General features: G+C 37.7%; 1 protein-coding gene across 11 annotated transcripts in view; it reads left to right on the forward strand.

Annotated features, from left to right (window-relative positions):
• Window positions 1-13492, forward strand: part of FRYL (FRY like transcription coactivator) — a 295730-nt gene that overhangs the window by 273485 nt on the left and 8753 nt on the right. For all 11 annotated transcript variants that reach the window (XM_082462445.1, XM_082462454.1, XM_082462452.1 and 8 more), the window contains 4 exons: window positions 4027-4277; window positions 6554-6761; window positions 8274-8423; window positions 9103-9201. In XM_082462445.1, the coding sequence (XP_082318571.1) occupies window positions 4027-4277; window positions 6554-6761; window positions 8274-8423; window positions 9103-9201 (708 nt within the window). The remainder of the gene's footprint in view (window positions 1-4026; window positions 4278-6553; window positions 6762-8273; window positions 8424-9102; window positions 9202-13492) is intronic.

The following is a 13492-nucleotide window of genomic DNA, read 5'->3' on the forward strand; positions in this document are numbered from 1 at the left end:
GTCAGACATTTAAACAATATTTATTTATTGAGCCCCTACCATGCGCTGGGTGCTGTCCTAGGCCCTGGGCATATGGGCACATAGCACCGAGTGAAACAGGCAAAGGCTCCTGGTTTATGGAGCTTAATTCTAGTAGGAGAGACATAATAAACAGGTAAAACAGATAAAATAGAAATGATATATCTGAAAGTGATCATCTTACTATTCATACTAAGAAAATCTGACCGTAATGTGGACTTGGTAAGGGAGAAAGTTAGCTAGGGTGGCATTTGAGGTGAAACAAGTGACGAGAAGGAGCCAACCCTCGAAGGTGTGGAGAAAGAATGTTCAGGGCCCAAGAAACAGGAGTGGAAAAGGCCCTGGTGTGTCTGATGACCTCACAAGCCAGCTCTTTGGGGCTGGAGCACGGTGAACCTGAGAGTGGAGTCGGGGAGAAGGAGCTGGAGGGGGCCAGGTGCCCTCAAGGGCAATCTTAGAGGCCACACAGCAGGTAACCATTGGAGGGTTTTCAGCAGAAGGAGGACATGATCTGATTGTGTTTTTTTCAATCTTGGCTTTTTCTCTGGAAAAGGGAAAGTCGGTTCTAGTACCTATACCTGCCACGTGGAGCTTGCAGTCTGTCATCAAGGAAGGTTAAAGTCCGATCAGTGTTTTAGTAAAGACTCTGACTGAGCTGTGGAGGAAGGATTGGAGGAGGCTGAGATAAGGAGACAAACGAGAAGAATATCAGCAGGAGATAAGGGGTCCTGAACCGACAGAGTGCGTGGACAGGAAAACGTTTACGGGGGGGAGCTGGCAGGGTTCCGAGCTGCACTTTAAGTAGACTATATTACTTTCAGTGTTGGAAGGCTTGTTACCCGAGCATTAGCTACTAGTTAATCTAAACTACTGTGTCTGGTGTGCCTCATAGCATGTTACTGGTCAACAGACATTCTCATTAGAAACAATGGAAAACAGCAGGCTGATACTAGAAATAACTTTTTAACAAAAGCAGTATGGTTAATGGTCATGTGCTTTAATTTTGTGTAGTTAACAAACAGGGAAATCTTTTATTTTTGGTAATTAAAATAGCTGTAATCATAGTTGGTGAGTAAACTACCTCCTGTAAATCATTCATATTTATTGGAAATGAATCGGAAATTCATATATATTTCCACACATATTGGAAATTGTGTTATTTCAGATGAGATCATTCATCCGACAATATCTAATGGGCATACTTCTGAGGTACTATAAAGTTCCTGAGGATACTTTTTTTTAAATGAAGGAAAAACACTTTAATTTACTAGTTTTTTTCCCTTTTACAGTAGTGCATTTCAGTATCACTGTAAACTTTGTGACACTGGCAGATAAGAATAAAGGAGATATTTTTGAATCGTACCATTTCTTTTAGAAATAGTTCTGTTGACATTAAAATTATCACCAAAAGAATGGCTGTCCACCAGAGAATGATTCAAGTTTGTATCTGTTGGATATGATGGCCTAATTTATTTTTCCCTGGTGTGCCAAACAGTGTTAAATGACCCAAAATTGTGCCTTTAAAAAAAGTATGAAAGCACTAATATATTGAAATAAAACCATAACTCTATTATATAGAGTTATATATGAGTTACATATGCTATGCATATTGCTATAAAGCAGTTTCTTAAGAAGAGGAATACAATTAATTGTAGTAGATGAAACATTTTATGAACTAACTAAAGAAAAAATCCTAGAAATGTTTATTTGAATTTTTCCCTTTAAATTATGTTAATATCGGGAAGAAAAAACGTAATAGGCTAAAGCATTCCACCTCAAGACAGAAAATTTAGAGCCCAGTGTGTCCTTCCCTTCTCTATAATATATACAAATTACTCTAGAAGGGATTATGTCCTTGTGTTTATCAGAGAAACCTCCACAGAGGGATTTCTTCTATTATCTATAATAGTTTAGATACCGATTCATGTGTGACAGAAATTATTCCTTATAGGAAATGAAACTTGGAATAGAAGTGTGCGTGTGTGTGTGTGTGAGAGAGAGAGACAGACATTGTGTGATAAGGTAAAGTTCAAGAAAATTTGATTCTCACCATCTGTGTATAATAGTGGAATTCATTCCATTAACCAAAAAGCACTCTCTTCATGAATTCTAGGTGTTATTAGAAAATTTCAGCATATACTATATAATAATAATTCTAGGTAAAACATCTATTTTCAAATTATTATTCAAGAACAAATGACAACAAAATACCGGTGTACACTAATGAAAAGTGACGGCATTAAACTAAGAAGTTTGGTGGGTTATTTCAACATGATACGTAGAAGGAAAAATATCTTTCCAAATAACTAATGCTTACCCCTTTAATGGCCAGATCTTTAAGAAAAAAATTCACATGGAAACCTTAAATAGAGTGTATTGAATATAAGCTATTGGAGCAATTAAGGAATGATTATACTATATTATTTATAAAGTACTATCCTGTGAAGACTCAAAGAGTTTGTGCTTTCCCTGCATAACTATCTCCAGACCAGTGTTCCCTTAGTACACTTTGTGTTTTCCTGCCATGTTTCTGTGGCTTCGATATCTTCTAAGTCCTTTTCCCTGAGACACCATCTATCTTAGCTTGGGCTGCTATAACAAAATACTGTCACCAGGGGTGCTTATCAACAATAAAATGTATTTCTCACAGTTCTGGAGGCCAGGAAGTCCAAGATCAAGGTGCCAGCCATTCGTTGTCCGGTGAGGGCTCTCTTCCTGGGAGCTCTTCTTGCTGTGTTCTCACGTGGTGGAAGAGGAACAAGCCAGCTCTCCGTCCTCTTCTTCTAAGGGTCCTAACCCCATTCCTGAGGGTTCTACCCTCATGACCTAATCACCTCCCAAAGGCCCCTACCTCTAATACCATCCCATTGGGAGTTAGGGTTGCAACATATGAATTTTGAGGGGACAGAAACTTTTGGTCCATAGCACTATTGCTACCCCATCTTTATCAAAGCCCACCGTATGTTGTTTCCTCCAAAGAGACTAGTCTTCATTGCCTCAACCAGATGTGATCTCTCCCTTCTTTGAGTACCAGTAGTCCTCTGTATATCACTTATATTTACCTTACATGTACCATACTCTACTGTATATTACCATCATTTGTCCATTAGCCTAACCTCATTATTAGTTTGCACACTAATTGTAGTTATTAATTTATCCCAGAGCACCCAGCCCAGAAGCTGGTCAAAATCCTTCATTTTATACATGAATTTTATGGATGAGGTCTGAAGTCAGGGGCTCTGGATTTCACTTACTTTTCATAATTTGGAAGGAAAATTCTATTTTTATCCATGAAAAAGAGATAAGGAACTACTGTAGAACTAAGTAGTAACCTTAGGTCTAAGTACTGAAAGAAGTTCATCTTTATTCCTAAAGCTGTGAGACTGTTAGTGCTTACTTTCAAACTGATTGAACTAATGTCCATGCAAATTAAAACATCTCTGGTGTTCGGCTCACTTAAACCAGTCAGGTGGCCCTCGCTGTTTTCGTTCAGCAGCCTCCTGATTGGTCAGGACCTGTTCTTGATTCACGGTAGCCCCACAGGACCAGTGGGTTAACCATTTTGAATTACCTCCCCTTCTTATATCCATGATTCACTGGATATAAGGTTCAAGCATAATGAAAGAAATGACATTTCAAATAAGAGAGAATTTATAGTAATAACACAAAGTTATACTTACGTAGAATTAGAATATGTATGAGAGAAGGTATTATATAAGGATATATTTCTAAGTAAACACCTAAATCCTAGTAGGAGAAAAAAGATCTCCATGATGTTTCTAAGTGGCAATAGGTGATACATTTTAATTTCAAAATATTTTAACGCTGGAAATATTTTTAAAAATCAATTTTATATGATCAGAGTCCAAAAATTCCAACACTTAAACTGTGTAAATGAAGACTGCCTAGTAAAATAGATGTAGGTCGGTGGCAATAGTCATTTATTCTGTGTTGGTAAAATTCTCTTTAATGTTTTTCAAGTCCATAAAAAACATAATTGTTTTACAGGATACAAGCTCAGTATTAAAGGAGGAACAAGTTCTTACAGCCTTTGAAGATGAAGAGTCGTATATTATTCAAGAACAGCAGGATTCTCTCGTGTGTCAAGGGATTCTTGATTTAGAGGAAACTGACATGCCAGAGCCTTCGGCTCCCGAGAGCTACCCCGGGTCAGTCTGTGAAGAAGATGTCACCTTAGCTCTGAAAGAACTGGATGAACGATGTGAAGAAGAGGAAGCGGATTTCTCTGGGCTGTCTAGGTGAGAATACAGTATCACAGACACAATAATGAGGTGATATTTTCTCTCCTATCCCCTCCCAAAGATGACCCTCTGTTCTAGTAAACGGATTTTCATTCCTGTGTATGTTTCCAAGGTAAAATGAGTTACCTCATTTTTACGATGGGTTTATTTTCTATTATTGACATTCACTTAAAGAAAAACAAGTAGGCCATTCTCAGAACATAGGGAGTAGCATTCTGCATTTAGAAGTACACCAAATACCTATTTTGGCAAAATGCCAAATGGCCGAGTGTTAAAATCAATATTGGCCCATGGCCAGAACCAAGTATCAGAATCATGGAATGAACTCTGTGATACCAGAACAAATCTGAAATAGGTTCCAAAAATTATTTTATAGTTTTATTATCAACAGTCATATTTTTAAAGTTTGACTTATATAATGGGCAAAAGTGACCATTTCTTACTACTGTCAGATGTTACAGTGCTCCTTTTAAATGTTTATGCACCATAGCTTCAAAATTATCACAAAGTGATAGCTGAATTCTCAAATAGGACTTTTTTTCACTCATGGGCTGACAAAATTGAATAATCAATTATTACATAAAGTTCTTAAAAGAAAGTTTGGTGGCTGTTATGTAACTTAAATACCAAACAATTCTATAATGATGAGACTTATGATATAATCTACATCTACTACTTTGCTTTTTTTAAATTAATTTTATAAATATTTGTGACTCAAAATAATGTTCTTTATAAGCACATCTAATTTAATGCACTCTCTATCAGTGTATTTCTATTCAACAGTCTGAAGCTCCTTGATAATTATTTTATATAAAAATTAATAGTTAGTAATCAAGTATATCAGAGCTTTACTCCTACAATAAAAGCTTTTCATTTATATCAATACTTCAAGTGATAATTGAGTTTTAACATACATAGCACATGAGGAGATTTTTCACTCTCAGCGTATCTGGAATGCCTACCTACACTTGAAAGTGCACATTTGGATGTTAACAACAAATCTTGGTGACACACCTTGTTCATATTACTGACTTGGATGTGACAGTAGCCTATGCAATCACTCACTCATTGATCATACACAAGTTAAGGGAGACCAGAAATGATGCAGGGGTAGATACTCAGCTGTCTGGCTTTCTAAAAGGCTGCAGCCAAAGAGCTGACTTTGGCCAAGCACTGAAGTTGAAATAGAATTAAACATCCTTACTAAATATAGCGGTATATCTACTCAAGCTTAGAGGATACATTTTGTTCAAATCAATCACCACAGTGACATTTTAAAAAATTAAACTTTTTGAGATACAATTTTTCACTTCAAATGTCTGCTGCATTTTGATCTTTTCCCCCCGCAGTCTTCTCAGATCCCTCTCTTCCATATGAATTGCTCCGTAATTTCTATAAAGCCTTCACATTACCCTGTAATGTGAAATACGCAATATTAAGACCCAGAGTCACACATATCTTTATAGGATGCCCAACCCAAATACATCTCCATCTTTTCCCATTGTCTCATTTTTGTATGTATTATCTGACTGTGGGGATTATAAATTTCTCAAAGAAAATGGCCAGGCCTTACGTTTCTTTGAGTCAGATCTGTTACTGCCATACTGCTAGGCATTATAGTATATGTCATGGCTTTAACACTGGGTTTGGTCCCATTTGAAGTCCTAGCTTCAAATTCTGGCTCTGTCATTTCCTACCCAGTAGCCTAGGCACATCATTTAACTTCGCTGAACTTTTTGTTTCCTCACTGGTAAAAAAATCAAGATAATAATAGTACTTAACTGTCCTAAAGTTGCAGTGGAGATTGAATGAAAACAATCTGTATAAAGCACCTAATATATAGCCCTTGACATAAAAGTACATGACAAAAACTTTAAAAATATTATCATTGTCAATCTGGGCCTGTTCAAATAAAAAGCCTCCAAAATTGACCATTTAAAATGAAAGCATTCTAATCTGTATTATTCATAGAAGTTACAGAAATTATTCCATAGCCCTGGCCTATGCTAGGACTTGAGCTGTTGTAAGCTGGTCATGTGAAATTAGATTTCTAATTCCAAAGATGCTAAGAAAGAACAAGATGCTAGAAAGAACAGGATGAGTAAGAAAATCTGCTTGTTTGTGCTTTCTCACAAAGTTTAGGTGGTTGCACATTTTCTAAATCAATGTGTATATATGGGTAAAAAATAATCTATGTTAGATGACAAACTATTTTAAGTAATTGAGTGTATTCTTTTGCGATAGTATTATGATGATGATATCTGTATTAACAGTCAAGATGAAGAAGAGCAAGATGGTTTTCCGGAAGCACAGACATCACCTCTGCCATCACCATTTCTCTCTGCCATCATAGCCGCTTTTCAGCCAGTAGCGTACGATGATGAAGAAGAAGCCTGGCGCTGTCACGTCAATCAGATGCTGTCTGACACCGATGGGTCCTGTGCAGTGTTTACTTTTCACGTGTTTTCTAGGCTGTTTCAGGTCAGTGAGGTTTAGGGTTTCTGAATTCATATTATAGTTACCTGATAAAGTTATGGGGTTTTGGCTAAAATCGGTATCAAATTTTAATATTCCCACTGATTCCCTTTAAAAATTTTTATTTTCCTAAGATAGTGATATTTAAATTTACACTTCAACATTGTAGCACTGCTGGGACATTATACAATGACTACTACCGATATCGCCCCTAAGGCAATTAGAGTAAAACTTCAGAACAACATCTGATAAGTTTTCTGCAGTATGCTAGGCACTTTCAGGGACACCAAAGAAATATAAAGCATGGTTCCTGCCTTCAAGGAGCTTACGTCAGTATCATAAGACAACTTATCATAAAGTGTTAAATTCATTGGCATTTTCATCACTGTGTGGGGACCTTAAAAATTTTAGCCAGGGTCGCTTCCAGCCCTAAAAATAATATGAGCTGACATTTATTGAGCACTCAGTACATGCTAGGCGCTAGGCTAAATGTTCTACATTAAGTAATTCTTACAATAGACCTATGTAACGTAGATGTGTTTTTAGCATTCTGTAGCTAGGGAAACCAAGGCAGAGAGAAATGCCACCATTTAAGTCATTATTTTCCAAACTACCTGCCACCTTTCCTCCCTACCTCAGCAACTTTGCCCATCTTAGAAAACCCAACTCAGTACATATTCTCTCTGAGGTTTCCCCAACCAACCACTCCAACCTTCGGTCTCTCCCTCCTGGAACTTCTTTAGTGCTTATTAACTGGAGCATTTATTTATTTAATTCTGTAGTTTTGCATTGCTACTCGGTTTTCTATTTATATTCTTTTAGTGCCAGAGATACAAATTTCTTGATGCCGAGGACTGTGGCTTATGCTTTTTTTTTTTCTAATTAATCTTAATGACAACTAATGGTGCTACACATATACATGTAGGTACACGTTAAGTATTTGTACAGTAATTGCACTGTTGATTATACTAATTCATTGAGTGCTCACTATGGGTCAGGCACTGTCTGATTGTTTTATGTGAATGAATATTCTTGAGTTTTGAGAACGTATTACCCTTGATGCATTTTGATGACTTAAAGTCAGAAGGCAGCTCATAGCCAAGGAGATTTTTCACTACTTTTACTGAAAGTTTCTTTCAGGTAGAACTTAACTTTAGAAGAGCTAATTCCTCACACATGTGAGGACTTTATTTCCAACAACGTATATATAGCATGTATTCCTTCTGTCTTTCCTAATGAAAAAAACCTCAGGAATGGGGAGATGAATGGCCTGTATCAGTAGTTTCTTTTTTCAGGAATACTGTTCTGTAAATACAGTTTTGATCATTTTTAGAAATTACCACGTTTCCTAAAGAAGTGCCTAAAAACAGATCAGTTTTAAGAGTTCTATATATCACTACAATAATAGTTTTAAAATAAAAGGTTGCTCTAATTATAAATTATGCTTTTTTACTTAAACATGAAAAAAGGCTTTCATTTTCATTTCATACTAACATTTTTCTTATGTCTTCTCCATAGTCAATTCAAAGAAAGTTTGGAGACATAACTAATGAGGCAGTCAGCTTTCTTGGTGAGAGTCTGCAACGCATTGGTACCAAATTTAAAAGTTCACTGGAAGTGATGATGATGTGTTCAGAATGCCCGACAGTCTTTGTGGATGCTGAAACAGTAAGTTTTAACATGAGGGCTTATTATAAAAACTAAATTGAAATGGCATCATTCAGTAAATGGTCTTTTTTTAAGGTAATTCAGAATTTTGAAGTCTGAAGGTTCATATTTTCAACTTGATTATAAATATCTAGCAGAATATAATTCCCGTGTATCATATGGAGTGGCTTGTGACTATTTCTGATTCTGGCCTCTCCCTGCCCTCACCCTCCACAGAGTCCTAGATGGGGAAGCTGAAGAATCATGCTCTAGAGATGTGTACTTTTCCTGATTCCTGAGTAAAAGCGGGTAGGAGAGGGCTAGACCTCCCCCCATGAAGAATCCAGAACTCCCTGGTCTTCCCCACTTGTGTCCAAGCATGCCTGTAGATTATGTATTAAGGTTTTTAAAGAATGAAGGTTTAAAAAGCTTCAAGGGTATTACCTTTAAGGTATATCCTGGACTGACATGCCATTTTTGCCTGAGCCCATTTTTGAAGGCAGTTGAAGGCATGCTTATCCTTCTGACATCCCTGAAATTGCACTGCACTTCTCCTCTGTTTCAGTGAAAGGTCAGTCCTTAGCATGGGACAGTGTACAGTTAGGGAGGCCAGCTTAAGCTGGCCTGAAAACCAAAGTTTTTGGTCTCAGGATTGTGATCAGAAACGGTGACCTGGATCAATGTGTTTCTGATTTGACAGCTGATGTCCTGTGATTTGCTAGAAACACTCAAGTTCAGTGTTTTGGAATTGCAAGAGCACCTGGATACATACAGTGCCAAACGAGAAGCAGCTGAGCAGGTCAGTCTGTTTTTACTGTGTAAAATAAAGTAGTTGCTTGTGACACTAGAAGCGCTAACCTGGCATAATAGCTGAGATGGAAAACAGAACCTATTAACACTTGCCTCAGGGTTATACTGAGAATGTTGGGGCCTTGGAGCTCTCTGTACAGTAAATTCCTATCTTTAGCTTTTAGAAATTGGCCCTCTAAGAGCCTAATGGAAAATGAGCTTTATAAAACGCTTCTGTGTTGAGACTATAATAGCTGCTGTCAACATTGCAAGCGGGGGTATAAAAGCAGTATTTCCCTGAGAAAGGCACAGTGATGTTGTGGTCCAGAAAAATCTGCAACCTGTGACAAAGTGGTGATCTTTTTCCAGTGATGTGTATGTGTACGTGGGCAAGCAAAGGGAGAAATAAGCACGCAGTATATTATAGATATTACCTGCAAAGAAATGTTTAACTCCAGTCTGGCACTGCAAAACACAGCCGTTCTATTCCCTGAGAGTAAATCCAGTGTATTTTCAATTGACAGGGAAAGAAAAACTTAAAGGAAAAAAAGTTTCTCCTTTTCACACAAACTGCATACAGCAGGCATTTTTTCCCTAGAATAGGAGATGAGTCTTTCATTAATAAGTACTAAATATCTATCACATGTAAAGGCCTATGCAAAATGAAGTGTTAAACCTGGTTCTTATTCCCTAAATATTCTAGATAGGAATATAAAGCACAAATACTGTGCATGAATAATTAGTAACAAATGTTTAAATTATAGCTATAAATAAAAGTACTGGCAATGAAAGAGACTTCCCCAAATCATACAGGTCTAACAGAGAATGGATGCAAACCAAATCTATGATTTCCAAGGAGAGGTCAGTTTTGGCTGATAGGAAAACTTCATGGAATAGAGATGCAACCTTAATCCTTGACAGATGTTAATTTTAGATTGGGGGATTAATCTCAGGAAAAGAATATGGTATAAGAAAATACTTATTAAGGGGGTAGTGATCTTATATCTGGACTGAAATAGTAATGACAGATTGGAGAAGAGGAGAGTTTTCAGTAGCAGGAAAGTATCGGGCAAGATCTGGTCATGTTACAAATAATGTTGCTGTGTACCTTCTTATACATGTCTTTTACGTATATATGTTCACATACCTGTTGGATATCCATCTAGGAGTGGAACTGCTGGGTCACAGGGTATACATCTGTTCAACTTTAGTAGATTCTGCCAAGCAGTTTTCTAAGAGAGGTTACATCAATTTACAATCCTATCAGAAGTGTGTACAGGAGTTACCATGCCCTAATACCTTTGCCACCACTTGGTATTGCCAACTTTTAACATTTTGTCATTTTTGGTGGATGTGAGGTAGTATTTCATGATATTATTTTGCATCTGTCTGATGACTGTTTGAGCACCTTTTTTTACAGATATCTTCATTTAGCTGTTTTGTGAATTGTGCCTGAAGTATCTTGCCCAATTTTGTAAATGGGTTATTTGTGGTTTTCTTATTGATTTGTAGGAGTTCTTCATTCTAAACACAAGCCTTTTACTGGATGTATGAATTACAAATTTTTTCCCCCTCTGTGGCTAGCATTTCCCCTATCTCAATAGCATTTTTTTGATCAACAGAAGTTTTTCATTTTACTTAGGTCCAAGTAATCCATCTTTTCCATTATGGTTAGTGCTTTTGTGTCTTCAGAAATCTCTGTCTATCCTAGAAGGTTGATTGCTGTGATAATAGCCCCCATAAATCATGCTCCTCTGTGTCCACGCTTCTTTGCAATATGACTTTGCTGTTCCTCCCATCAAGAGATGGAATCTATTTTCCCACCTCTTGAGTCTGGGATGGCCTTGTGACTTGCTCTGACCAACCAAATTAAGAAGTGATGCCGTGCAACCTCTGAGACTAGCACTTAAGAGGTCTTTTGCAGCTTCTGCTTTTGCCATCATGCCTGTCCGAGTGTAAATTGGAACAAACTCTGGAAAACTATTTGACCTCCAGCCTTCCGGAGGATGAGAGGCCATGTGGAGGAGGGTGGAGGCATCCAGCTGACTGCCAGCATGCCGGGCACTTGAGGAAGGCCAGCTTGGAACTTTCAGCCCCAGTCAAGCCATCAGATGACTGTAGACTCATGAGTGACCCTAGGCAAGACCAGAAGAAACTCCCAGCCAACACAAAGATTTATCTTGTTGTTTTAAGAAGCCATTAAGTTTTAGGGGTGGTTGGTTATACAGCAATAGATACCACTTACAACAGGAGAACATCAAATACCTACAAATTAAGTCTATTTAAAGATGTGCTAAACCTCCACACAGAAAATTTCAATTATTACTGAGAGAAACTAAAGGCCTCCCGAATAAATGGAAGGCTATACCATGTTTATGAATCAAAAAACTCAACGGTGTAAGGTCATTTTTCCCCAAAATGATCTATAGATTGAATGCAATCTCATTCAAAATTTCAGACAATATATTAATGGTAATTGACAGGCTGATTACAGTCTTGAACACAGGTCAGGAAACTATAGCCCTCAGGTCATATCTGGCTCCCTGCCTGTTTTTGTAAATAAACTTTTTTGGAACATAGCCATCCCATTTGTTTACCTATTGTCTATGGCTATTTTGCACTGTGATACAGAATAGTTGCAACAGAAAATCTATGGTTTGCAACACCTAAAATATTTACTGTCTGCCCTTGACAGAAAACGTCTTCCAAATCTTGTCCAAAAAGAGCAACCACAAGGTCTAAACAACAGAGTTAGACCTACATCCAGTAAGAACTATTAAAAATCTCAGAAGAGTGTAGTGCTGGCATAAAAATAGACAAATAGACCAATAGAACATAACAGACCCACACATATATAATCATATAATTTACAGCAAAGGCGCTATGGCAATGCAGTGGGAAAAGAATGTTCAATAAATTGTGCCAAATCAATTAAAATATTTGTATGGAAGAGAAAAATGAATTTGATTCCTTCCTAAGCTACCATCTCACCATTTCTTATCCTATCTATTCTGTTACTTTTTCCTTCCTTTCTTAACTTCTTTTCTATCAACCATTTTTCATTATTCAGTTTTTCCCCTCTAATAGTTTTTTAGTTATACATTCTTTTATTATTCCTTGAGTCTTCTAAGGATCACAGGTGAAAGCCTGGGGTACTTATCAGGACCCTGCTCTCTTGGCAGGAATTGAACAATTTTTATCTCATCTCCCAGCACCACGAGACCAAAAAGTCTCTGCTTACCTTTTCATCCTCCCAGACGCTATCACTTGCTTTCTTAGCCTCTCCTCCTGCACATGACAAACATAGGAACAAGTGCCCCAGGAGCAAACTGCACACAGACTGGTAGGCTCCCTTCTCTGCAGTTATCTTTTCTCCAGGATCTTGGCCCTCAGTACCTCACTACCTGTGATAGCCCTGTTTTCCCAGCCCAGTGAACTATAAGCCGCTGCTTTTTGTTCAGCTTCTGAGCCCATGGACATCAATGAGCAAGTCCCCTGGGGTAATGCTGGAATCAGTGTACAGCTCCCTTCAGTACTTTTCTCTAACTAACTAACTCCCTAAATCCTCCTGGCTGGTGGTATTCAGCTTCCATGGTTGTCCTTGGAGGACTGGCCTTATACAAGCTACCCCATCATACCCAGAAGCCAAGCCTCTCCAGTTAAATTTTAACCTTTATTTGAGCCTTGAGTAAAAAAAATCCCTTGGGGAAAAAAAAAAAAAAATCCATCATGACAGGAAGACTGTTACATGTGAGTTGGAGAGTATTCTGTACACAGTATTCTCTACTGCATCTTGTATACACTGACTGGGGAGGTGTGGACCTGTACTTTTTCAGGCCAGTGTGCAGCCATGGGACAATCGGGTTGGGGCTTTTCTTGTAACAGAATAAAAATCAGAAATAATTACGTTGAATAGTGCCCCCCCAAATGCCATATCATAGGCATACAGTATAAAAAATTATATTTAGTAAGAACAAGCCATTAAATAAGCAATTGAAATTATTTTTTTCAAATTTATCAGTATCCTTGGACAAACTGGGCCGGACTTATGATGATGAAGTGTATAGGCATTTTAACATTTTGAGTGAATAAAGATTAAGGTACAGATTCCATGATAGATGTCAAGAGAATTTTGCTCATATAAAGAAATCTGCTAGATAGCTTTTGACAGTGACTGCCAGCAGCCGTATCTTACTAGGAAAGCCTAACATGTTTTTCTTCTGAGATGCTGTCAAGTAAAGAGCCTGAGGGCCCGTGCAGGCTGAGGAACCAGGATAAAAGGGACGTAAGGTCAAAGAGAT

Source organism: Balaenoptera physalus, assembly GCF_965194825.1.
Source record: "Balaenoptera physalus genome assembly, chromosome: 5".
NCBI classification, from domain to species: domain Eukaryota; kingdom Metazoa; phylum Chordata; class Mammalia; order Artiodactyla; family Balaenopteridae; genus Balaenoptera; species Balaenoptera physalus.